The sequence below is a fragment of the Suncus etruscus genome, chromosome X (assembly GCF_024139225.1).
Source record: "Suncus etruscus isolate mSunEtr1 chromosome X, mSunEtr1.pri.cur, whole genome shotgun sequence".
In the NCBI taxonomy this organism is placed as follows: Eukaryota; Metazoa; Chordata; class Mammalia; order Eulipotyphla; family Soricidae; genus Suncus; species Suncus etruscus.
This window is the reverse complement of record NC_064868.1, coordinates 53,748,872-53,771,283: the sequence shown is the minus strand read 5'-3', so window position 1 is coordinate 53,771,283 and position 22,412 is coordinate 53,748,872. Positions and strand designations below refer to the sequence as shown.

At 49.1% G+C, this 22,412-nt stretch overlaps 3 protein-coding genes across 5 annotated transcripts in view; 1 reads left to right on the top strand and 2 right to left on the bottom strand.

Moving 5' to 3' along the window:
* The window catches only part of PQBP1 (polyglutamine binding protein 1), a 143,816-nt gene that overhangs the window by 2,232 nt on the left and 119,172 nt on the right, over positions 1-22,412 (top strand). The window contains exons 3-7 of one of the 3 annotated variants that reach the window (XM_049767309.1): positions 1,221-1,332; positions 1,549-1,661; positions 1,819-2,154; positions 2,523-2,583; positions 2,696-2,888. In XM_049767309.1, coding sequence (XP_049623266.1) covers positions 1,221-1,332; positions 1,549-1,661; positions 1,819-2,154; positions 2,523-2,583; positions 2,696-2,852 — 779 coding nt within the window. In that variant the 3' untranslated portion in view covers positions 2,853-2,888. Of the gene's footprint in view, positions 1-720; positions 1,333-1,548; positions 1,662-1,818; positions 2,155-2,522; positions 2,584-2,695; positions 2,891-22,412 lie in introns of those variants that run through there. The other 2 variants (XM_049767306.1, XM_049767307.1) reach the window with 2 other exon arrangements.
* On the bottom strand, positions 3,007-12,225 carry SLC35A2 (solute carrier family 35 member A2). The gene is made up of 5 exons (XM_049767289.1): positions 12,126-12,225; positions 10,521-10,703; positions 6,577-6,728; positions 4,516-5,279; positions 3,007-3,290 (listed from the first exon to the last, which is right to left on the bottom strand). Exons 1-5 carry the CDS (start codon positions 12,214-12,216, stop codon positions 3,263-3,265), a joined length of 1,218 nt encoding a protein of 405 aa, XP_049623246.1. The 5' UTR covers positions 12,217-12,225; the 3' UTR covers positions 3,007-3,262.
* On the bottom strand, positions 13,302-20,693 carry PIM2 (Pim-2 proto-oncogene, serine/threonine kinase). The gene is made up of 6 exons (XM_049767288.1): positions 19,542-20,693; positions 19,299-19,408; positions 18,575-18,625; positions 15,007-15,379; positions 14,476-14,652; positions 13,302-14,387 (listed from the first exon to the last, which is right to left on the bottom strand). Exons 1-6 carry the CDS (start codon positions 19,894-19,896, stop codon positions 14,221-14,223), a joined length of 1,233 nt encoding a protein of 410 aa, XP_049623245.1. The 5' UTR covers positions 19,897-20,693; the 3' UTR covers positions 13,302-14,220.

Here is a 22,412-nt window from a genome sequence, read left to right as displayed (position 1 = left end):
TAGTGTGTAATTCCTGATTTAAGGAATTGCTAGAGGTAGTCTTTAATAAATTCTATCTAAACCCTCAAATCAGATTGGTTTAAGTAGTAATGTATTCTCTGAATCCAGAAACAGAACACATATTAGGTACCGTGTTTTATCTATCATAAGACACACTTCCCTCCCCCCCAAGATGGGGGGAAATGTCTCATGGCGCGAATGCCACCTGGAGCTGAAGCCTGAGTGTGGGTTAGGAGAGCATATACTAACCACTTGACATCTGCAGTTCTACACCACATAGTATGAGCAATCAGGTTAACACATTTTCATCATCACATATAGAGCTTTCGTTTAAACCTATTTGATCATGGGCTGGAGAGGTTGCACAGTGGTAGGGCGTTTGCCTTACCCGCAGCAGATCCAGGACAGATGGTGGTTCAAATCCCTTCATCCTATATGGTCCCTTATGTCAGGAGCGATTTCTAAGCACAGAGCCAGGAATAACCCCTGAGTGCTGCCGAGTGTGACCCAAAACCAAAAAAAAAACCTATTTGATTGATGCAACTTTTTTTGTTTTTGTTTTTAGGCAGCCATATGGAAGGCAAACGCCCTACCACTGTGCCACTGCTCTGGCCTGACTTATTTTATATATTAATGAAAAGTATTTAAATTTTTTTCTGATGTAAAAAAAATTAGGTGGGGCCGGAGAGATAGCATGAAGGTAAGGAGTTTGCCTTTCATGCAGAAGGACGGTGGTTCGAATCTCTGCATCCAATATGGTCCCCTGTGCCTGCCAGGAGCGACTTCTGAGCATAGAGCCAGGAGTAACCCCTGAGTGCTGCCGGGTGTGACCCAAAAACCAAAAGAAAAAAAATTAGGTAAATGTGTTTAACCAGCTGTGGAGTAGTGTATTGTATATATACTTCTGCCTTGCAGGCTGGTTGTTCCCAGCTGCCCTCTCCTGATGGTGTCTCGCATTGCACCATTTGCCTTAGAATTTTTTTCTTGTTTTCCTTGTCTGAAAATGGTGGGTCTTACAGAGCAAAAATACAGTAAGTTTTTGTCTCCGTGGCTTGATATGAACTCTTATCTAGAACACGCTATTTGTTACAGCAGGTACAGCTTGCTGCCACGAGCACGTGCACGCACACACATTTCTGTAGATATGAGAGCTCCTGTAAGCCTGGACTCTAGCATGATCCCCCTGGTCCTTACTGCTCTCTTCCTCCCTCTTCCTCAAGAACCGGAGGAAGAGATCATTGCCGAGGATTATGACGACGATCCTGTGGACTATGAGGCCACTCGGTTAGAGGGCCTGCCACCAAGCTGGTACAAGGTGTTTGATCCTTCCTGGTGAGCCTGGGTACCTAAGGTGGGGAGGGGTGCTGAGTTTTGACTCGCCATATGGTGTCTTTGGTCTTGGAGTATATGGGAAGCACAGGGGCAACACCAGGGTCCACTGTATTGGATTCTCACATGGACCCAGTATGTTCAGGAAAACAGGAATTGAGGCTATAAGCAGAAGACTAGCATACTGATACTCCTTCCCTCCCTCCCACTGCCCCACAGCGGGCTCCCTTACTACTGGAATGTGGACACAGACCTCGTGTCTTGGCTCTCCCCTCATGACCCCAACTCCATCGTTACCAAATCTGCCAAGAAGCTCAGGAGCAATAATGCAGGTAAGCTGTCAGATCTGAGGTTTTTCCAGTGCTTCGAGGCGGAGACTAGCACTCCCAGGAGAGGCTGGTGATGCATGCATGTCCAACCCATGCATGGGAAACGAAGGCCCGGGCGCTGGGAAGGGAAAGGTGACTCCAGAACTTTGTTGTTCCCTAGATGTGGAAGAGAAGTCGGAGCGGAGCCACGAGAAGTTGGAGAGAAGCCATGAGAAGTTGGAGCGGGCCCAGGAGAAAGTGGAACGGGGCCATGAGAAGGCCGAGCGGGGCCATGAGAAGACTGAGAGAGAACGAGAGCGGGGTTATGATAAGGTAGACCGCGAGCGAGACCGAGACCGTGAGCGAGACCGGGATCGCGAGCGAGACCGGGAACAACGTGACCGCGACCGAGAACGGGATCGTGAGCGCACCTATGACAAATCAGAGCGGGATGACGTCAAGGAAAGGCGTCACCATCGGCGGGAGGAGCTAGCTCCCTACCCCAAAAGCAAAAAGGGTAAGGAAAGTAGGTCCAGGGTGAGAAAGAAGGCAAAAGAGGGTTGAGAGGCACAGGGAAGGAAGCCTTCCACTCCCCTAACTCAGCAGACCTGGGGTTGCTGAGGATCCATGCCTTCCCAGCATAGAGGGATCTTGGTGAGAAGGGGTTCCTTCTTTCATCGAAAACATCACCCTGGGGCCAGAGCACAGTGGGAGGACCTTTGCCCTACATGCGGCTGGCCGGGTTCAATTCCTGGCATCCCATCTGGTCCTCTGAGCCTGCCAGGAATGATTTCTGAGTGCAGATCCAGGAGTAACACCCGAGCACTGCTGGATGTGGCCCCCACTCCCCCCAAAAAAAACAAACTTCACCTTGTCTCTTTGCAGCAAGCCGGAAGGATGAAGAGTTAGACCCAATGGACCCCAGCTCATACTCAGACGCACCCCGGTAGGTGACAGCTCCTCCCACTCACCGCCCTCCCATTCTTCATGTCTTCTTCCCCACTCATCAGCTCAGGTTCCTACCCCATTCCCTGACCCTTTATTCCCTCCACTCCCAGGGGTACCTGGTCAACGGGACTGCCCAAGCGGAATGAGGCCAAGACAGGTGCCGACACAACTGCAGCCGGGCCCCTGTTTCAGCAGCGCCCCTACCCATCCCCAGGGGCTGTACTTCGGGCAAACGCAGAGGCTTCCCGCACCAAGCAGCAAGACTGAGTCTCTCCACCACCCACTCAGCCAGCCCCACTCCAGGTTTTTTTAATAAAGAACATATTGGTGGTTCATGCCCAAAGGGACCGAGTGCTTTCTTCCCTCCAACTTGGGGGTTTTCCAACCCAAATCAGCCAGGTGCAGAGCATTTTTATTTGCCAAAAAACCCTAAGAAATAGTGTGTGGGGATAGCAGGGTACACAGGAGGGGTAAAGACTGAGCTAAGTCCTATCCAGGCTTTCATTCCCAGAGCAAGTTTGTTCAACTCTTTAGGGAGGGAAATGAGGGTTGGATGGGGGTGGGTGGGTCGTTGACTACCTTCTCCCACCACTAATACTGATCAGAGAGTTGGGTTGTGGCTGGGCCAGGGCCAAAGGAGAGAACGGAGCCCAGGCTAGCGTCGTCGATCCCAGCGGCTACGAACCCTTCACCTTGGTGAGCAACCTGTGATGGGGGTGGGAAGGAAAGAAAAACAAGAGAGCTGGGGCGAGCTGACAAGCGAATTCCCTGAGCAAGCAAGGGCAATGGGAAGGAGGCTGGTAGTTCTGGGGTTAGTAAGTCACAGCCAATGCAGAAAGGGTCAGAAAGCTACACATGGACTAAATAAATAGAACATCTTTATTTTGCGTTGGGTATCCTGACATTTGTTCATTACAGTTGTTTAGAAGATAACGCCCTCACCCCCAAAAATGAATCAGAACAAATTAATCAAAAATAAAGATTCAATGGTCATATGTACACATAGCAAAGACAGACCAAGTATCTCCCAAGTACATGCTCACGCACACAAACGTGCACGCACACACACACCTGGGAGATGGTTAAAGAGTTAATAAGCTTTGAGGACTGCAAGGGGTAGATTCCACCTATCAGTCATTTAAAGACACCCTCCTGTAAATAAGGGTGTTTCCAGCAGCCAAGGGGGTAGCACAGATATGGTTGGCAGCGTTATTTCTCCTCAAAATGGCTCAAAAGTCCCCTGCCCCAACCACTTGCTGTCCTTAGAATCACTGGCACACTGCCTTCAAGGATATCTCCTTGTTTTGCCCACACCCAAGATTGTGAATACCTGATTATACCACAAAGTTTCCAACCCACAAAAGACATGGTACTCTCCCCTCCCCTGCAATTGGCTGATGCCAAAATTCTCAACTCTGGCCCCTTGTCTCCCTAGGTGCCCGCAAGAGACCTATTTTCATGCAGCCTCCATGTTAAGGGCAGCCACCTCAAACACCACAGAAAGATCTGTGTGGCTAACCCTGATACAGTGGTAGTAAGAGAGAAGGCCTCCAGCTCTTAGCCACTGAATGCAACGGGAGGCCTCAGTCATGATTAGAAAGCTAAAGCATCCATGTCCTGATCAACAGGAAGGGCTTGCTGCAAGTGATTCCCCCAGACCTGAGACAGGACACCATTGACTGAGTGCGACAAAAAATAAAAGGCCTTGACTATTCCCAAAGGGGTGGCGAGACAAAGGCGAAGGTAACCAGCTTACTACCCATAGAAGGGTTCACCTGATGGCCCACCTTCCTTAAGTCTCCATGGCCTCTGTAAGAGCCTGTCCAGCCCAGAAAGCCAGGCTCCTCCGTAGTGACATGGCTTCTGCCACTGTCTAAACCCTCCACCCAGTTCCCCTACCCAGGATCCCCCCACTGCTGCCAGCACTCACTTCACCAGCACTGACTTGGGAAGAAGGGGTTCCATCCTGAGGTCTCCACGGTAGGAAGATGGTGGTGGTGGTGGCTGCCCTGGAGGCTGCTGATGAGTGCAGGGCCCAGCTGTGGCTGTGGCTGTGGCCAAGGTGGAGGCAGAAGCTATGGCTTTGAATGTACCTCGGGGAAGGCTGTAGAGGTAGACGGCCCCAATGACCAGCCCAGCGCCCAGGGCAAACAGTGGGTCCACATGGAAGCCAAAGAGGCGGATGGAGGCAACAGTTGAAAGCACAATGGACAGGGACGTGGCAAAACCCTTAAGAATGTTGTCAGCATACTTGACCACGACAGCCACCAGCAGGCCGCCAAAGGCCTGGTTGAGTACTACACCCCAGACAGCAGGTGTATAGCCAAAGAAAAAGCCCCGGCGGGCCACCGCTGCCCCCTCGGCCCACCAGAGCCCCACTAGGCCCAGGGCTGTGCCGAAGAGGCCCAGTTGTAGATTCCGCAGCCACACAGAGCCTGAGCTGCCCTTAAGGATCTTCTCAAAGTAGACACCTGCAAAACCAGATGAGAGGCAGGAGGCCACAACAGCAGCGAGGCCTGCCCCTGGGTTCTGGTCCAGAGGCCGTGGGCCCCCACCCCCAGCTTGCTGGGCCTGCACAATGGCGACTCCGGTGAAAAGCAACAGCAGGGAGGCCCACTGCACGCGGGAGAGGCTGCGGTTCAGCATGAGCACGGAGAACAGTGCTGTGGTCAGGATCTTCAGCTGGTAAGTCACCTGGGGAATGGCAGGTGGCAGACACTGAGGACAGACCCTCAAGGGTCCCCCCAGGTTCAAGAGCAAGCCATAACTATGAAAACTGGTTAAAAACAGCCATCCCCAGAGGCCGGAGCAGTAATACATTACTTAAATACTTAAACCCTAGTTTGATCCCAGGCACCTCATGTTCCCCCAACCACTACCAAGAGTGAGCCCTGAATTCATCCCCAGAAATAATTCCTATGCACCATTGGGCACGGCCCCAAAACAAAAATCCTAACCATCCCTTGACCACTGACACTTAAGTGCTCAAAGGGGATGTCCAGAAAGTAGGTAAGGGGGGGGCCATCAAGTGGGGTATTTGTACAGCTGACCTAGGATTCATCTCAAGTACCTACTCTGTTCCTTTGAGCCCATTAGGAGTGATCCCATCAGGAGTAATCCTGGAGCACTACCCAGTGACAGGCTACAGCCAGGCTCTGTGATGAGGGACAAAAGCACCTGCCCTGTCTGAGCCTTAACGCCATCATCTGTAAAACAGCTAAGGTCAGGGCTAGATATAGAACAGTGGGTAGGTACTTGGTTTGTGCTCTGTACCCCCTCTGGCCCCCAAGTGCTGCCAGAGTGATCTCTGAGAACTACCAGGTGTGGCCCCCTCACCAAAAACAGGCAGCTGATATGTTTAACACTTTACACAGTGACAAGTGATAGATTCTCTGATGAGGGAGCAACCTGGAAAATAATATGTGCCTGGTGTGAGACTCAGCATTTCATATGATGGGATACTACTGTAACATTCAAGATAAGGATTTGAAAAGTAGGGCACAGAGATGTTGAGTGATTTGCCCAATATCATATAGCTGGGAAGCAGCAGAGCTGAGATTTGAGATTTGGGCTAAAACTAGACTGGCTGGCTTTTTTTTGTATTTGGGGGTTTAGGGTTTTTTGTTTGGGGGCCTCCCAGTTGCAGCAGTGTTCAGGGATCACCCTCCAAATTGTTTGGGAGAACCATGTAGCATCCTGTGGACTAAGCACACAGTCCAGCCTTTTCACTAAACTCCCTTAGTCCTCTTGAACCCATTTTTCCCTGTCTGCCTGCCTACAAACAGCCTCAAGCTTTTCTACTGCCAATTTAGGCCTCATGGTAACATCTTATATCTTTGAGTCATCACAGCTCCTAATTCATAAACCTGGGGTCGAGATGAATTTCAAGACAGTTCCAGAAGTGACCCTATTCCTTCATTCCCCCACCTCAACATCCTATAACCTCCAACCCAACCAGTTCCTCTGAGATCATGCTGGGCTCAAGGCTCACCTGGAAAGTGGCAGCTGGCAGATTGGAGATCGCCACATACTGGAGGTTATTCTGCAAGGTGTAGATGAGAGAGGGCACTGCAAGCTTGAGTGTGTCCACATACTGCACCAGGACAGCCTCATGGAGGAAGAGAACCAGATGCTTCACATTACCTAGGTAGGGGAGGAGAGCCCTTTATAGCACTAGCTTCTAAAATGTGGGGTGTCTCCTGTGGGCAGGACAGTACCTGGGTCTGTGTCTCCAGATAATTTAGATTCACTAAGGAATAAATAATGATATCTGGGCTATTTCCCTAAAGTCATATCTCTCATAGGCATGGTGGATATTTGCCATAAAGGTTTTATAAAATAATTATTCAGGGACCAAAGAGAGCACATGGTCAATCTCAGTTTAGTTCCCAGCACTGCATAAGGTCCATTGACCCAGGACTAAGCCCTGAGAAGCACCAGGTATGGCCCAAACACCAAAATAAAAGAAAATAAGGGCTGGATAGTACAGTGGGTAAAGCACTTGCTTTGCATGTAGCCAACCAAGGTTCAGTCCCTGGCATCCCATATGATCCCCTACCACCACAAGGAGTAATTCCTGAGCCAGGTGTAACTAACTCCTGAGCACCACCAGATGTGGAACCCCCAAAGTAGCAAATCATGGACAAATGGGTCACTCCTGAGCACAGACCAAGGAATAGCCCTTAAGCAGTCCCAGGTATGTCCCAAATCCAATCCCACATTTAACAAAAAAATTTCCCATAAGGTAAATACTGAGGATAGATCTAGTAACACATCTCCTATACTGATGCAAGACTTTTACCAAGAAAGGAATGGGAAACGTGTTATAGAAGGCACCTCTTTAAACAAAGTAGCAAATCATACAACCACTGCATCTGATCATCAGACTATTTTTTCATTCATTTTTGTAGATTTTGGGCCATATCTAATGGAAATGAGGGAACTGTGCGGAGGGGGTGCCCTGGCAGTGCTCAGGGGAGTGTGTGATGCTGGGAATCAAAAAGCAGACCTGCTCCAACATGAAACTGACTGCACTGCACTGCAGTGTCACCCTCAGAGATAAACCCCACCACTACTGTGCAAGGTTTGGGCAAAACTGCTTGATGTTGGGTCCCAGGAGCCCATCCTTGCCCTTGATGGCATTCGTCCTTGGCAGTTTTTACTGATTTCTAACCCATTATTGATAGCAGGGCTTTGGAAATCCAGACAGCATGATATAAAACCCATACATTTTAGGGCCAGAGCAATAGTCCAGCAGGAAATATGCTTTCCTTGTATGCAGCCAAGCAGGGTCCCCAGAGCATGCCAAGTGTGATCCCTGCACACAGAATCAGGAATAAGCCCTGAGCACTGCCCAGTACAGCCACAAACCAAAAAAGTACCGTACATTTCACCATACAGCTGTTGCACCATATCAGGACACATTCAGATGTCCACTGTGACTTGTATATAAATAGGGAAAGATAAACAATGTGAATATACAAATGGCCTGACAGAAGGTTGGAACTTGTTTACACCACCAAATTCATTCAGAGAGAAAAAAGGGGGGAGGATTTGAAATTGTACATATAGGGAAGGCTTGGAGTTCCTACCTGTACCTATTTGTTTCTCTCCATCTAAAGCCTCAGCTCTGGGGTTGGAGTGATATTACAGCAAGATGTTTGCTTTATGTGCAACCAATACAGATCCAATTCTCAGCACCCCATAAGGTCCTGAGACCACTAAAACAATCCCTGAGCACAGAGAAAACCTCTAGGTGTGCCACCCCAAAAGAACATTTAGGGCTGGAGCAATACTATAGTAGGTAAGGCACTTGCCTTGCATGAGCTGACTAGGCTTCAATCCCCAGGACCCCATATGGTCCCCTAAACCCCACAAGGAGTGATCCCTGAACACAGCCAAGTATAGTCCAAAAAATCAGAAAAAAAAGATTAAGAAGACTGAATGTTTGACCCCTTTATCTCCACCTCCAGAGCCTGGCCTGCTAGTATTTGTGCTCAATGAGTCTCAGAACAAGGCATGAACAGAAAAAAAGCAGTGCCTATACTGCTGTTTCTCAGGGAACTGCAACTCAAGAACAAATTCAGAATGTTTCCTATGGGGCCAAAGAACAGCAGTTAAGACACTTGCATGTAGGTGGTCAATCCCAGTTGGAATACCCAGCATTACATGTAGTTCCTCTCTGCACAAATGGGTCACTCCTGAGCACAGACCAAGGAATAGCCCTTAAGCAGTCCCAGGTATGTCCCAAACCCAATCCCACATTTAACAAAAAAATTTCCCATAAGGTAAATACTGAGGATAGATCTAGTAACGCATCTCCTATACTGATGCAAGACTTTTACCAAGAAAGGAATGGGAAACGTGTTATAGAAGGCACCTCTTTAAAGGTTGTATTTCAAGGAGGTACTTAAATCAGTCGATAAATACAACTTACAGATAAATATCAGAAGAGAACTGTTAAATATCTCAGGAGGCAGACTGCTTCAATTCTATGAAGTCATCTCCTTTACTGAGGAGCAAAGACTGGGAAGAGAGCCTTAGAGTGACTAGACTTCAATAAACACTTCCCACTTAAAAAACACTGATATTTCTCTGAGTGGTGCCAGTCCCAAATCCAAGGCCTCCTGCCTCTATTCTGAGCCACATCTCCAGCCACTGATTCCAACAAAGTCTTCAAAACTTGCATTGACATTTAGGAAAGCATTATAAATTTGAACACTGGCTGGGTATTTGATGATTTTATTATGTTTTAAATGATTCATTTCAAAATAATTTTTAATATATGATTTTTAGATCCTGCAGTTATTTCTTACTGCATAAAGATACTTGTTTAAAATAACGAGGATTTGCTTCAAAATCACCCTCTCTTCACAGTGCTCATACTGATTCAATATAAGATGGGGTGGGGGCCAGAGAAATAGTAGGGTGTTTACCTGCCCAGGTTTGATCCCCAGCATCCCATATGGTCCCTCAAGCACCCCCAGGAATGATTCCTGAGTGAAGAACAAGGAGAAACCCTTGAGCATTGCTGGTTGTGACCAAAACCCCACCAAAAAAATGAAAGCTGAGGGGCTGGAGTGATAGCACAGCGGTCAGATATTTGCCTTGCACGCAGCCAACCCAAAATGAACCTGATGGGTTCGATTCCCCACATCACATTCGAGCCTGCCCGAAATGATTTCTACTTTTTTTTGTTTATTTGTTTGTTTTTGGGCCACACCCGGTGATGCTCACGGGCTATGCACTCAGAAACCACTCCTGGTTTAGGGACCATATAGGATGCCTGGGGATTGAGCCACAGTCCATCCTAGGTCAGCTGCATGCAAGGCAAACACCCGACTGCTGCGCCACTGCTCCGGCCCCCCAGAGTGATTTCTAAATGCAGAGCCAGGAGTAACCCGAGCACCGCCAAAAATAAAGCTGCGGTTCAGGAAGGGAGGAAGGTAGGCATAGTTTACTTGGACTCCGCATGGAGAATCACTAAGTATAAGTGATTGGTGCAGAAAACAAGGGTTCTGAGGGTGTGGAGAGACTGCAGAACAAAAAATTGCCTTGGGTTAAGATGGTGGTGGGGGCTGGCAGTATGGATGCAGTGCTGGGGGCTGAGTGGAACCACAGGGAGAGCTTAGATAATTGTTGTATCTAATAATGTATAATTGTTAAATCTGGGTGAGGGATATGTGGGTATTTTATTAGTGTCTTTGATTTTTTTATATGTTTGAAATTCTCCTTAATAAAAAGTTAAAGAACCCCAGCTACCTCAGGGGGTGGATCTCAATGCTAGAGATCACAGCTGGCTAACTCCTGGGCCTAAAAGGTACAGGCAAAACTTCTGTATATGGACAGGGATTATGTATGCAAACACACATACACATATATACACACCCTGTCCCACCCACTGGCCACAGGGTAGCACCCCTCCCTGGCTCGTACCCCTCTTCTGTGCAAAGAGCAGCACCAGGCAGGTGAGACCTTTGAGCACTTCAGCCATGACCACAGCAGTGGTGGCAAAGAAGCGGTCCCCAGGCAGTGTGCGGGCGTAGCGGATGCTGAGGATGAGGGAGGCATTCTGGACCACCAGCACAGCTAGAGAGATGTATTTGAGTCGCCGGTGAGCTGCGGGGAATGGAAGGGATAAGGAAATGTGGTCAGAAGCAGCTTGCATAGACACACCAAGCAACCACCCTCCAATTCTTCTTTCTCAACCCAGATCTTACCAGCTGCGCCAATTCCTCCCTTTGCTCCTGCCACTTTGCAGAAGGAGCCAGCAGGAAGTTAAAAGTGGGGCCCAGGCCAGCCTAGGCCCATACCTAGAATCATTCTGAGTTATAAGGAAATGGCTTGGGTTAGCCCTTAAGGACCCACCAGGGGGCCCTCTCACTTCCCCTGGAGACAGTTCTTACTGAACAGAAAACCAACTCCATTCTCCATGTTTATGAACTGCTTACTACAGCCTGATTGTGGCTTGGCAGAGGGGGTTTATATAGGTCACCTCAAAAAACTCCTGTCACTCTAATTTCCAAAAGAGCTATGAGTTTCCATTGTATGGAAAAAACAAAGGGCAGGTTTATCGAAACTGATATTAACTAAGTAAGACTTGTCCCAGGAAAATCTTGATAGCCCATCTCATACCCACTCTTAGGCTAAGGCACCCCATTAAAGAATGATGCTTCCAACAGCTAATAAGTCACCCCATTTTCCTGAGAATGATCTCTCCAGTCCTTCCCTCCTATGGCACTGGACTCCTCCAAAGGCAGTATGGCCATACAAGGAAAATAAGTTATTTTCCTACTAGCACATAGATCAGACTCCATATAATAAATGACTGGCTGGGTACTCCCAAGAGGAAATGAAGGCTCTGCTCTCCCTGTGATCCACTCAGATTCCAGCACTGCCTCCATACCCCATAGCCCCCCAACCATCTTAACCCAAGGTATTATTCTTTGTTCTGCAGTCTCCCCACACCTCAGAAAGCTGTTTTCTCCATAGACGACACCCTTGCCCTCCCCTCTACCATGAATCCCGACTTCATGAGGAAGCATCCCCAGAACAGTTTGATTTCTTTCAATGCCCATGCCTATGCACACAATGAACTGTTAAGTCACATAAGACAGGCCCCACCCTAAGTCACACAGCCCCTGCATCTAGGAAACAAGCACCTCTCGATTGGCCTCACCCTTCTAAAAAGGCAGACCCCCCACACACACACCGAATGCCTCTGAACACCTCAAGGAAAGAGCTGCCCTCTCATTTCATGGGCTCCACTTCCTATATGCAGGAGGGATCTCCCCCTCATCATAATGATTGCTTCACTGCCCCAACATCCTCCTATAACACTCTTTGCCCCGCGCCTTGACTGACACTGACTCTCTCTCTCTCTCTCTCTCTCTCTCTCTCTCTCTCTCTCTCTCTCTCTCTCTCTCTCTCTCTCTCTCTCTCACACACACACACACAGCTGGTCCCTACTAGATGCACCCCTCGTCGCGAAAGAACCTTCCTGACTCACGATCCCTGCGCATTCCCCCACGTCTGTCTCACCTGCACTAGCGCTCCCAGGTTCCAAGGCTTCAGTGGACACCGCCCCGGGCCCAGTCGTCGCCGAGGAACCACCAGCCCCAACCGTTGCCATGTTGGCATCTGCCTGGCCCGTCCCCTCGGCAACAGCAGGCCACTTCCGTGATCGTCATTTCCACTTCCGTCTCTGGGTGGGTGGGGCCGGCCTTGCTTCTCCCTCGTCAGCTCCCGAAGCTGCTGGCACGCAGCCGGCCCTACCCAGCCCTTGGCCACGCCCCACCGGCGAGCTCCCAGCCAGAAACCTGCTGCCACCTCCGCGTTGATTCCGCGGTCTCTGCCCGGCCACGTTGGTTTTTCTCCCTTTTCTGGCTGGTCCTGCCTGACATTTCGGGGAAGGCATACATCCCAGTTTGGAGTGTGGGTCCGCTCCTGGCAGTGTGCCAGGGTCCTTGCAGTATTGAGGATAGAACCCAAGACTCCGCAAGCTAGGCAGGTACTCCATGAATAATCTTAGGCCCTTCTCCGCGGGAGACTCCACCCAGTATGAAGATTTGGAGCACAATTGGACCACAAATAGGGAATCAGACCCAGGAAATAAGAGGGCAAGGTTTGTGATAAAACAGTATGCTTGGGCCAGACATTACAGTGAGTAGGGTGCTTGTTTTTTTTGCACACAGCTGGCCTGGGTTCAAACTCCAGCATCCCATATGGTTCCCTGAACTTGTCAGTAGTGATCCCTGAGCCAGGAATATGCCGAGCACTGCCAGATGTGGCCAAATATATATGCAACACATATTATATATAATGTATGTATGCAAAGACTGACCACAACTTCCATTTCCATAGAATAGGTTGGGGACACCTCCTATCAGGACTGATCAGACTCCCCCAAGTTCACCTTGCCAGAGTGGAAAATACTTAAAAAGGGGGGTATGCCTGGTGTTTGGAGGAGGTGGAGGGTAATGGACTGGATTTTTCTTCTTTGTTCTATGCTGGCCAGCTTTGCGAATGTGTTTCAGCTTCAGTATGCTCAGTAGTTGAATGCAGCCCTTCTGCACATACTCCAAACACTGGAAGCAGGTACAGTATTCTTGAGCCACAACACTGGAGCTCACAGGACACAGCGGTGATCTAGTCCAACCCCAAATCTTGATTCTACAAAGCCAAGATTTGAAGCTGGCTCCACAAAGGGGCAGTCACTTTTGATTTTTGACATTTATTAGTGGGTTTCCACACATGGCTTTTTAAACAATCCAGGCAGGAAGATGGGAAATAACACAGTTGGAACTCTACCCCTACCCTCCATACATTAAGTATTTACATTTCGGCAACTGGACAAGCCTAAGAGGCAATAAGAATCTAAATAGGGGTAGGGGGCCAAGAAAGCAAACAAGACTTTATTTCCTTCATCCCAGCCTGTCAAAAGCCATCTACCCTTTCCTAGTGGACTCTGGTGCTGTCCATCTCCCATTCCTTCCCCTCTAAGCACGGAAGTAGGAATCACCATATCAGAATAAGAGCACTTGGGATAACAAAGGTCCTTTTATCAAAAGGGGGCAGAAAATGGAAATGAGAGCATGAGCCCAGGGAAAACAAGAGAGCATAACCTCCCCCAGAATAAAGAAACCCTGGGCTGAGGTAGGTGAGCAGCCTGACTGAATGAGAGATCCTAGGCTAAGAGTCCCTTGGCTGAAGAGCCACTGGGAAATTAGAAAGCACCCTTGCCCAAATAGCTTGAAAACAAAATTGTGGTAGTTGAAGAAAGGGTAACTAAAGCAGCTACAATTCAACAGAGGCAGAACCTAGTGGGAGGGGAGCTCAAAATCTAAAGGAACATCAGTTAAATCAACATCTATAGCAAAGGAAAAGCTCCAAAATGTCCTCTCCAGAAAACAGGATGTGGGAGGAAGGCTCCTTGAAAGGATTGGGATGGGGGTTGGGACAGATCTGGCTTCGGTTTTTCTGACCCCCAAGCCCCAATCTGACCCTGTAACACTGAATTTGTAATGACCTGTAAAACCAAGTCAACTGTAGTTGGCCCATCTATCCCTGTGGCACAACCATGAAATGGTTGTTCCAACCAGGAGTGGGCAGGTGGGTGTGGGAGGCCTGGGCACTATTAGGGCAGCAGGGACCAGGCTAGAGGAGTGGAAGCCCCTTCGGGGACATCATCAAGGGTTTCATCTTCAGCTGGTGTCTGCATCCAGGGATCCAGAAGAATCTCCTCCAGTGAAGGGCGTGCAGATGGTTTGGAGGCCAGGCACCGGCGGATTAGGGCACTGCAGTCTGTAGGCATAGGCACACAGGAAATTAGCACACTGAAGGAAAGATCTGGATGGGCTAGAGTATATACAGGGCTTGGACACAGTCTCACCTGAGGAGACATGAGCTGGGAAGCGGAGCTTAGCCTCCAGAATCTCCTGGTCCTTCTCGAATGGGATATCCCCACACACCATGTCATAGAGGAGGATGCCAAGTGACCAGACCGTGGCTGGGAGGGCATGGTACTGGTGACACGAGATCCATTCGGGAGGGCTGTATACCCGTGTCCCTGTTCATAAGCCAGAGTAGATCACTTGCCCATAACGCACTTCTCACATTCCACTCCACAGCCCCTTCCCAAAAGTTCAGTCCTCTTACCAGAAGAAGAGCTCTTTGTAAGAGAAGCAAAGGAACTTCAAAAATAACAGAAGAATCCTCTTGGCAAGGTAAAAGAACTTGAAAGTAATGGGAGGAACCCCCCTCCCAGAATAAGAACCCACAGAAAGATCAAGGTACTAAAAAGAAATCAGTGAGCAAGACTTAGTTAGGAGTCCCCTCCACCCATGGAAAAATGAAGGCAGTGAGAAGTTAAAAGGCCATAAACACAAGGGGAGAAATTTGCCCAGATTTAGGAAAGCCTTACCATCAAAATCAGTGTAAGGTTCATCATGAAGCAGGGCACCGGAACCAAAATCAATAAGTTTGGCACGACCCCGGCAGAGGTCCATCAAGATGTTCTCATCTTTGATGTCACGATGGACAACGCCGCGGGCATGACAGTGCCGAACAGCTGACACTACTTGGGCAAAGAGGCTGCGGCTTCGGCTTTCACCCAGTGGGCCCTGCTCTGTGATGTAGTCAAAGAGATCCTGGGCTGGCAAAGGCCGCTCAAGGACCAGCATGAAACCCTCAGTTGTCTCAAACCAGTCGAGCAGGCGGATCACACCAGGGTGTCCACCACCGGCACCCACCTTCCAAAGCAGTGCCACTTCCAGTGGGCATGTACCAGAATCAGGCTGGGGAAGTAGGGAGAGAAAACACAGATGTTAGGCAAGAAGCTGAGAGGATGGACTTAATGTCATATCTCCTGACTTGGAAGATCTGGCTCCCCTCCTTTTCTTTGTGTTTTGGGGCCACACTCGACAGTACTCAGGGCTTATTCCCATCTCTGTGCTCAGAGAGAGCTCGGAGGAACCATATGGGGTATGGGGGTCAAACCCAGGTCAGCTACATGCAAGGCAATTGCCCTACCTGTTGTACTATCACCCAAATCACTTTACCCTTTTCCTATGCCAAGGATTAAACTCCGGGGGCCGGAGAGATAGCATGGAGGTAAGGCGTTTGCCTTTCATGCAGAAGGTCCGTGGTTCAAATCCCAGCGTCCCATATGGTCCCCCGTGCCTGCCAGGAGCGATTTCTGAGCATAGAGCCAGGAGTAACCCCTGAGCACTGCCAGGTGTGACCCAAAAACCAAAAAAAAAAAAAAAAAAAAAAAAAAAGGATTAAACTCGGGTCCTCACACACATCAAGGGAAGTATTGTAATATATCTCCTGTGAACTGTAGTTTCCTTTATCGTCAGAGTGAAGATTAAAACAGCCATTGGGAAAATAAATTAAGCCAAAAGTCTATCCACATCTTGGGCTGGAGATGTAGCACAGCAGTTGCCTTGCCTTGTATGATATGCTGGGCCTTAAGTTCAACCCCAAGCTCCACAAAAGAGGGCTGGATAGTTTAGGGGTTAAGGCACTTGCCTTACACACAGCAGACCCCAGTTCAATCCCCAGCACCATATGGGGCCCTGTGTGCAGAAATAAAGGGTGAAGGTTGAGAAAGGAAAGTAATGAAGGAACAAGGATCAGGAGCCTTGGTTATATTGGTGATGGGGAAGAGTGGTATTATTATTATTATTCAACAAAACTGAAAACGTGGTATCTAAGCTGCAATCACTGAATTTTGAAACATGCCTGTTAAGGTAGTGTGTGACATTCATCTGTAATATGTTAACAATAATAACCCAGTGTAGGAATATTACCCAAAGCCAAGAAGAAATGTTGGGCAGAAAGTGTAGTTATTTAAGAGAAAGAAATATAAACAAACAAACAAAAAGACACCACCATGACAGTAACCATTAGAAAAAATTGCTCTCGGGCCCGGAGAGATAGCACAGTGGCGTTTTTGCCTTGCAAGCAGCCGATCCAGGTCCAAAGGTGGTTGGTTCGAATCCCGGTGTCCCATATGGTCCCCCGTGCCTGCCAGGAGCTATTTCTGAGCAGACAGCCAGGAGTAACCCCTGAGCACCGCCGGGTATGGCCCCCCCCCCAAAAAAAAAAACAAAAAAAAGAAAAATTGCTCTCGGGGGCTGGAGCAGTGGCGCAGAAAGGTAAGGCTTTGCCAGCACGAGCCTAGGATGGACCACGGTTCAATCCTCTGGCCCATATGGTCCCCCAAGCCAGGAGCAATTTCTGAGCACATAGCCAGAAGTAACCCCTGAGCATCACTGGGTGTGGCCCAAAAAGACAAACAAAAGAAATAATTGCTCTGGACAAGAATTGGAAATTGAATGGAAGTAAAGTGATATATGCATAATATTTCAATACCATGGTGTTTAAAAGGATAAAAGGGGAAGAGGGGGAAAGTACCTACCATAGGGGTTGGCTGGGGGTTGCGGATGGGAGTGGGATGACAGGAGGTTAACTGGGGAAATTGGTGGTGGGAAATGAACACTGGTGAAGGAGTAGGTATTGGAATATTGTATGATTTAAACTCTACTATCAATAAATTTTCAACTGTATCTCAGTGATTTATTAATAATTTTTAAAAAGGGTAGCACATGGTAACACTGGTGGAAATCAACACTAGTGGTGGCATTAGTGTTGAAATATTGCCTAAAACTTAACTATCAACTCAGGAGCCAGAGCGGTAGTGCAAGTGGTAGGGCATTTGCCTTGCACGCAGCCAACCTAGGATGAACCGCAGTTCGTTCCCCCTGGCATCCCATATGGTCCCCCAAGCCAGGAGCGATTTCTGAGCGCATAACCAGAAGTAACCCCTGAGCACCACCGGGTGTGCCCCCCCCCAAAAAAAACCAACAACAACTTAAATATCAACTCAAACTGGCATGCAGCCAATCTGGGATCAATCTGTAGTAAACTGATTCCTAAATGATTCTTTACTTTTTTTTTTTTTGGGTTTTTGGGCCACACCCGGTGACGCTCAGAGGTTACTCCTGGCTATGCACTCAGAAGTCGCTCCTGGCTTGGGGGACCATATGGGACGCCGGGGGATCGAACCGTGGTCCATCCAAGGCTAGCGCAGGTAAGGCAGACACCTTACCTCCAGCGCCACCGCCCGGCCCCTGATTCTTTACTTTTAAAGTTTCTCCTCTCTCCCCTCCCCCACCAGCAGCACTCAGGGGCTACTCCTGGCTCTGCACTCAGAAATCGCTGCTGGCAGACTCTGAGGACCATATGAAATGCCAGGAATTGAACCCACGTCCATCCTGGGTCACCCACATGCAAGGCAAACACCCTACCACTGTGGTCTGGCTCCCTCCTGAATGCTGAGTCTGGTGTAACTCCTAAGCATCGACAGGTGTAGCATACCAAAAATAAATAAAATAAGGCGGCATAAATGCTATTAGCCATATAAATTCACTAATTCTAGAAATAGAAACCTCACGTGAGCTCACAAGTGGGGCCAAATATGCCTTCCCTGCGGAACTAGCGCCCTCTAGGGGCATGAGGCTACCTGCACAGCCACACCGTTTTTCTCACGCTAGACTTGGCTGCTGCGCAGACGCGACCATCTTGGCCGCCAAAGCCAATTCATTGTCCTACTACCACTAGAGGGTGCTGCTCAACAACCTACCCAGGCCTACCCTGTCCTTTGGCGCTTCCTACAGCATCAGCAGATACCATCACCATGGCAACCAATGACCTCTGTCCCTCTTTCCCCACCAGCATGCCCTGCGGGCAGCCCCTGAAACTGAGTTTCCGGGAGAGGGGGGTTGAAGGAGGCACGCGGAGCTCCATGGGAATTGGGGTGCCCAACCCTGATGGGAAGTGTGGATGGAGCCCAGAGAGTATCAGGGCAGTTAGGGGTGCTTCTCACTATTCTAAGACCAAGGAGTCATTTAAGACCCATGCAAGGGGGTGTGGGAGGGCTCCACAAAGGCGGTGCCCAGGCCAGTGAGGACCCTAAGAATACTCACCAAGGGGGACCAGCCCAGCACACGGTTTCGGGGGATCACTTTGATAGCCACCTGGAGAAGAAAGTAGAGATGGAGGAGGGAGCAGATAACCCCCCCCCATACCCTTCTACTCTACAATCCTCACCAGGTGTCTACAATATACTATAAAAGGGAATCCTGTCGCAGGCACACCAGCTCCCCAGAATCAAGTTCCCTACTCCCTCCCTCAGCCTTGGTGGTGGGCTTTTCTCCCGGTGGCGGGCAGGACCCCAGCACCTAGCTTGAATTACAAAGTTCCTCCCATCTCCACCCCCCACTTCCCCATCACACTCTGCAACATCCCGACTCCAACGGGATGTTGTGCTGGCGGTTAGGACTCCACACCATCCACCGGTCTCGAAATTTCCCAAATCTCAGCACCATCCCCGCAATTGATGTTCTCGATTTCTCAATCCCCCTCTGCCCCGCAATCCCTTATTTCATGCAACAGCTCCCAATCGCTGCACCCCCAAAGCCCTCACACCTCCTCCAGGAATGGCGGACATTGCAGCCACCGCATGGCCCGCTTGACCCCAGCACTAGCCCCACCGCTTCCAGATCAATTAGCATCACAGAGCGGGAACTTCCGTTCCGGGTACCCACACACCACACCACACCACACACACTTACACACGGGCACTTCCGTTCGGGGGCACACACACGCACAAACACGAACGGCCTCCTTCTCCCCAACCCTCGTGGGTACCTGGAGTCGATCTGAGATGCGGTGTCCGGCAAAGACAGTGCCAAAGCCCCCCTTCCCCAGGACAGGGCCCAGGCAGTACTCGGCCTCGAATGCTTCTCGGTCCTTGCCTCCTGTGAAGGCAGAAGCGAGGTCAGGGTGACAGCCGGCCCGCCAGGCCAGGCGGCAAACTCAGCTCGCACCTCTCCCCCGCCCCGCTGCCGGCCTCTGCCTCCAGCCTCGGGCTAGAAGACGGGCTGCGCTCACCTGGCGGCATGGTGGTCGCGGGGAGTGGTGGAACCGGCGATTTGGTCAACATGGTGGCGGCACCGCATAGATTGAGCCCACTGAGCCCTCGGGGAGTGGAGGCCCGGGGCAGAGAGGGTGGGGAACCAGGGCTGGGGGGAGCCAGGGCGGAAGGCAAAGAAATCAGGGGTTCGGAATGCGCCCACCAGCGGCGCCACTTTAGAAGCTGCTGGGTGCGCCAGGCCCAATGATACAGAGCCAGGGTACGCGCTGCAGTAGAGTCGTCCCGGATTGAGGCACCGCCCACTAGGTTTTGATCAATCCGGACACGGCACCTGCTGTAGTCCAGCCAATGGGAGCTGGCCCGTATTTGCATACCGCCCTCTGCTTATTCAAGTACCCATTTCACAAATATGAGCCCAGATCTTCTGCTCAGGCGGGGCCTGGATGCAAATGAAGGAGGTAAGCACAAAGATGAAACCCGGTTCTGAGAATCCCTTTGCAACCACCACTTGATTTGGTCTCTGTGCAGGTTTTTTTAAAAGTATATGTGTGTATGTGTAGAGAGAGAAATAACAATAAACTGTACCGCCTTATTTCCTACGAAGTTAGTCTGCCACCAAGACCTCAAAATCAGCATGAAGATAATCCCAGTCTGTGTTTTAAGAATTCGTGCCAGTGGCTATCAGGAGATCCAGACTCAAAAAGTGCTCTATAACTAGGACTTGTGCCTCCAGGTGATTATTAGGCAGCCTCCACCCCAAAACTGAAGATCCTGGAATAACCTGTTCAGCCACCATGGATGGGTAACACTTCTGACCACTACCACAAAGGAGCAGAGGATGTGGGTCTAAGGCAGAGTTTTCACACCTGAACACATGTCCTACAGGGGCGTTGTTGGAAACCTCTGGCAATGATCAGTCTTACCTAACATCTGGAATGGCTGACTTGGTGGTAGTTTTGAGGTATATTTTCAAATGGAAGGGACAGGGACTCAGAGTGAAACAGGCTGAAGTGGTAAAATCACAAACTGGGCAAAATAGGAAGACCATAAAACTTCAAGTCCTAGAAAGACTCAAACATCATTCCAAAGACATATACACAGAAGTACAGTGTTCCCCCTCTCACCAGTTTACTCCCATTATCCCTTTATCCTGGTCTACTGCAATCTGAAAACACTACCTACAAAAATATTTTGTTTTAAAACACATTCACCTGGGGGCCGGAGAGATAGCATGGAGGTAAGGCCTTTCATGCAGAAGGGGTGATTTCTGAGCATGGAGCCAGGAGTAATCCCTGAGGCTGCTGGGTGTTACCCAAAAACAAACAAAAAACATTCATATAACCTGGGGGGATACTCCTGATGATGCTCAGGAAAAAACGAAGTATTAAGGATTGCAACTGGGGCTCCTATATTGCTACCTGAGTTACCCCTTGCCCCTAATTATTTTTATAAGTATCTATTTTTACAAAGGCATCTCAGTGATATTGTTGATCTCTCACTATGCCTGTTAACACACTAAACTCTCAAAGAATGAATGCACAGAAAAAAAAACAATATATAGGCAATACATCCACTGGGGAGCCAAGACAGACTTCCTGTAGAAATAGAAAACTACTGTACCATGTATGAGACCATCAAACAAGTCCCGTCAGACACATACCTGTCACCTGTCCTAAACTTGTATGCAATCATCATTTGGCAGGCATGCTGCCACAAGTTATGTGCCAGAATGACACTGAAGACACATCATCTCATGCCAGACACACTACTGACCTACACTGTCATCCGAAAACACAAAAGTGTCCCATTAGGCATATCAACAGAACTGTGCAGTCACCAGAACATTCAGACATGTAGTCTGCATGAACTCTGCATAGTTCCAAAAATGAAGAGACCCCTAGTTCATCCCAAGAAGGCACAGATGCTCCAAAACATATATTCAACAACTGCAAATCCAATAAACCTGAGTGCATACACCCTCCCATCCCCAGACAAGCAGTATCACAAGAGAAACTTGAAAAGATCCAGTCCAAACCTCACAGATGAAGGCAGGCAGGCATCAAAATGATCCAATGATCACTCCCCAGACTATCTGGATTAGAAATGGACAGCCCTTCCATCCAACAGAAACCACAGATGTGCTATCCCAGACAGACCCACACACATGCACTTGTCTCGGATGCAGACACAAACTGTCAGAGAATCCCTCATTCAGTCACCATCTAACACACCTGCAAATGAGCCCTGACCACACCCATGACTAAAAACATAGATCTACATGAAGACTCAGTCTATTCAGATACACACAGGACAATATCCAGAAAGCAGGGCACCAACATGGACTCGTCCATAAATTTCTTATTCCCCCGAAATGAGTGGGTCTACTGTGGCTACCAGGCCTTAGAAGAATGCAGATATACACCATTAGGTCAGGGCTGTGATTCCATCTAGAGACATTGGCTCCACAGGAAGGAGTCAAAGACCTATATGGAGATGGATGAGCTCCCACAAAGCTTCTCAGTGATCATCAATCTTGAAAGACAAGATTGTCTTGAGTCAGGGGATGGGTCAATTTCAGGAAGAGGCCAAAAGGCAGAGAAACTTCAACAAGAGGGTATTCAATGCCACCTGCTTAATCTGATCTTTACAAATGCAGAGGCACATTACACTGGCTTTGGGCACTCCCCAAATACTCACCACCAGAAAGAACATGAAGTCCCAGACTTAAATCACCCAGCAAGTTTGTCACCTGCAACTTATAGGAGTTGTGGAAAAGCTGAGAAAGGTTTCAGACCAACGTTCCAATATACACAGGCTTAACCAAGGGATTCCAGAGATACTCCACAGACCATTCAGTCAGCTGTGCCCTCACCTGAAGAGACAGACAT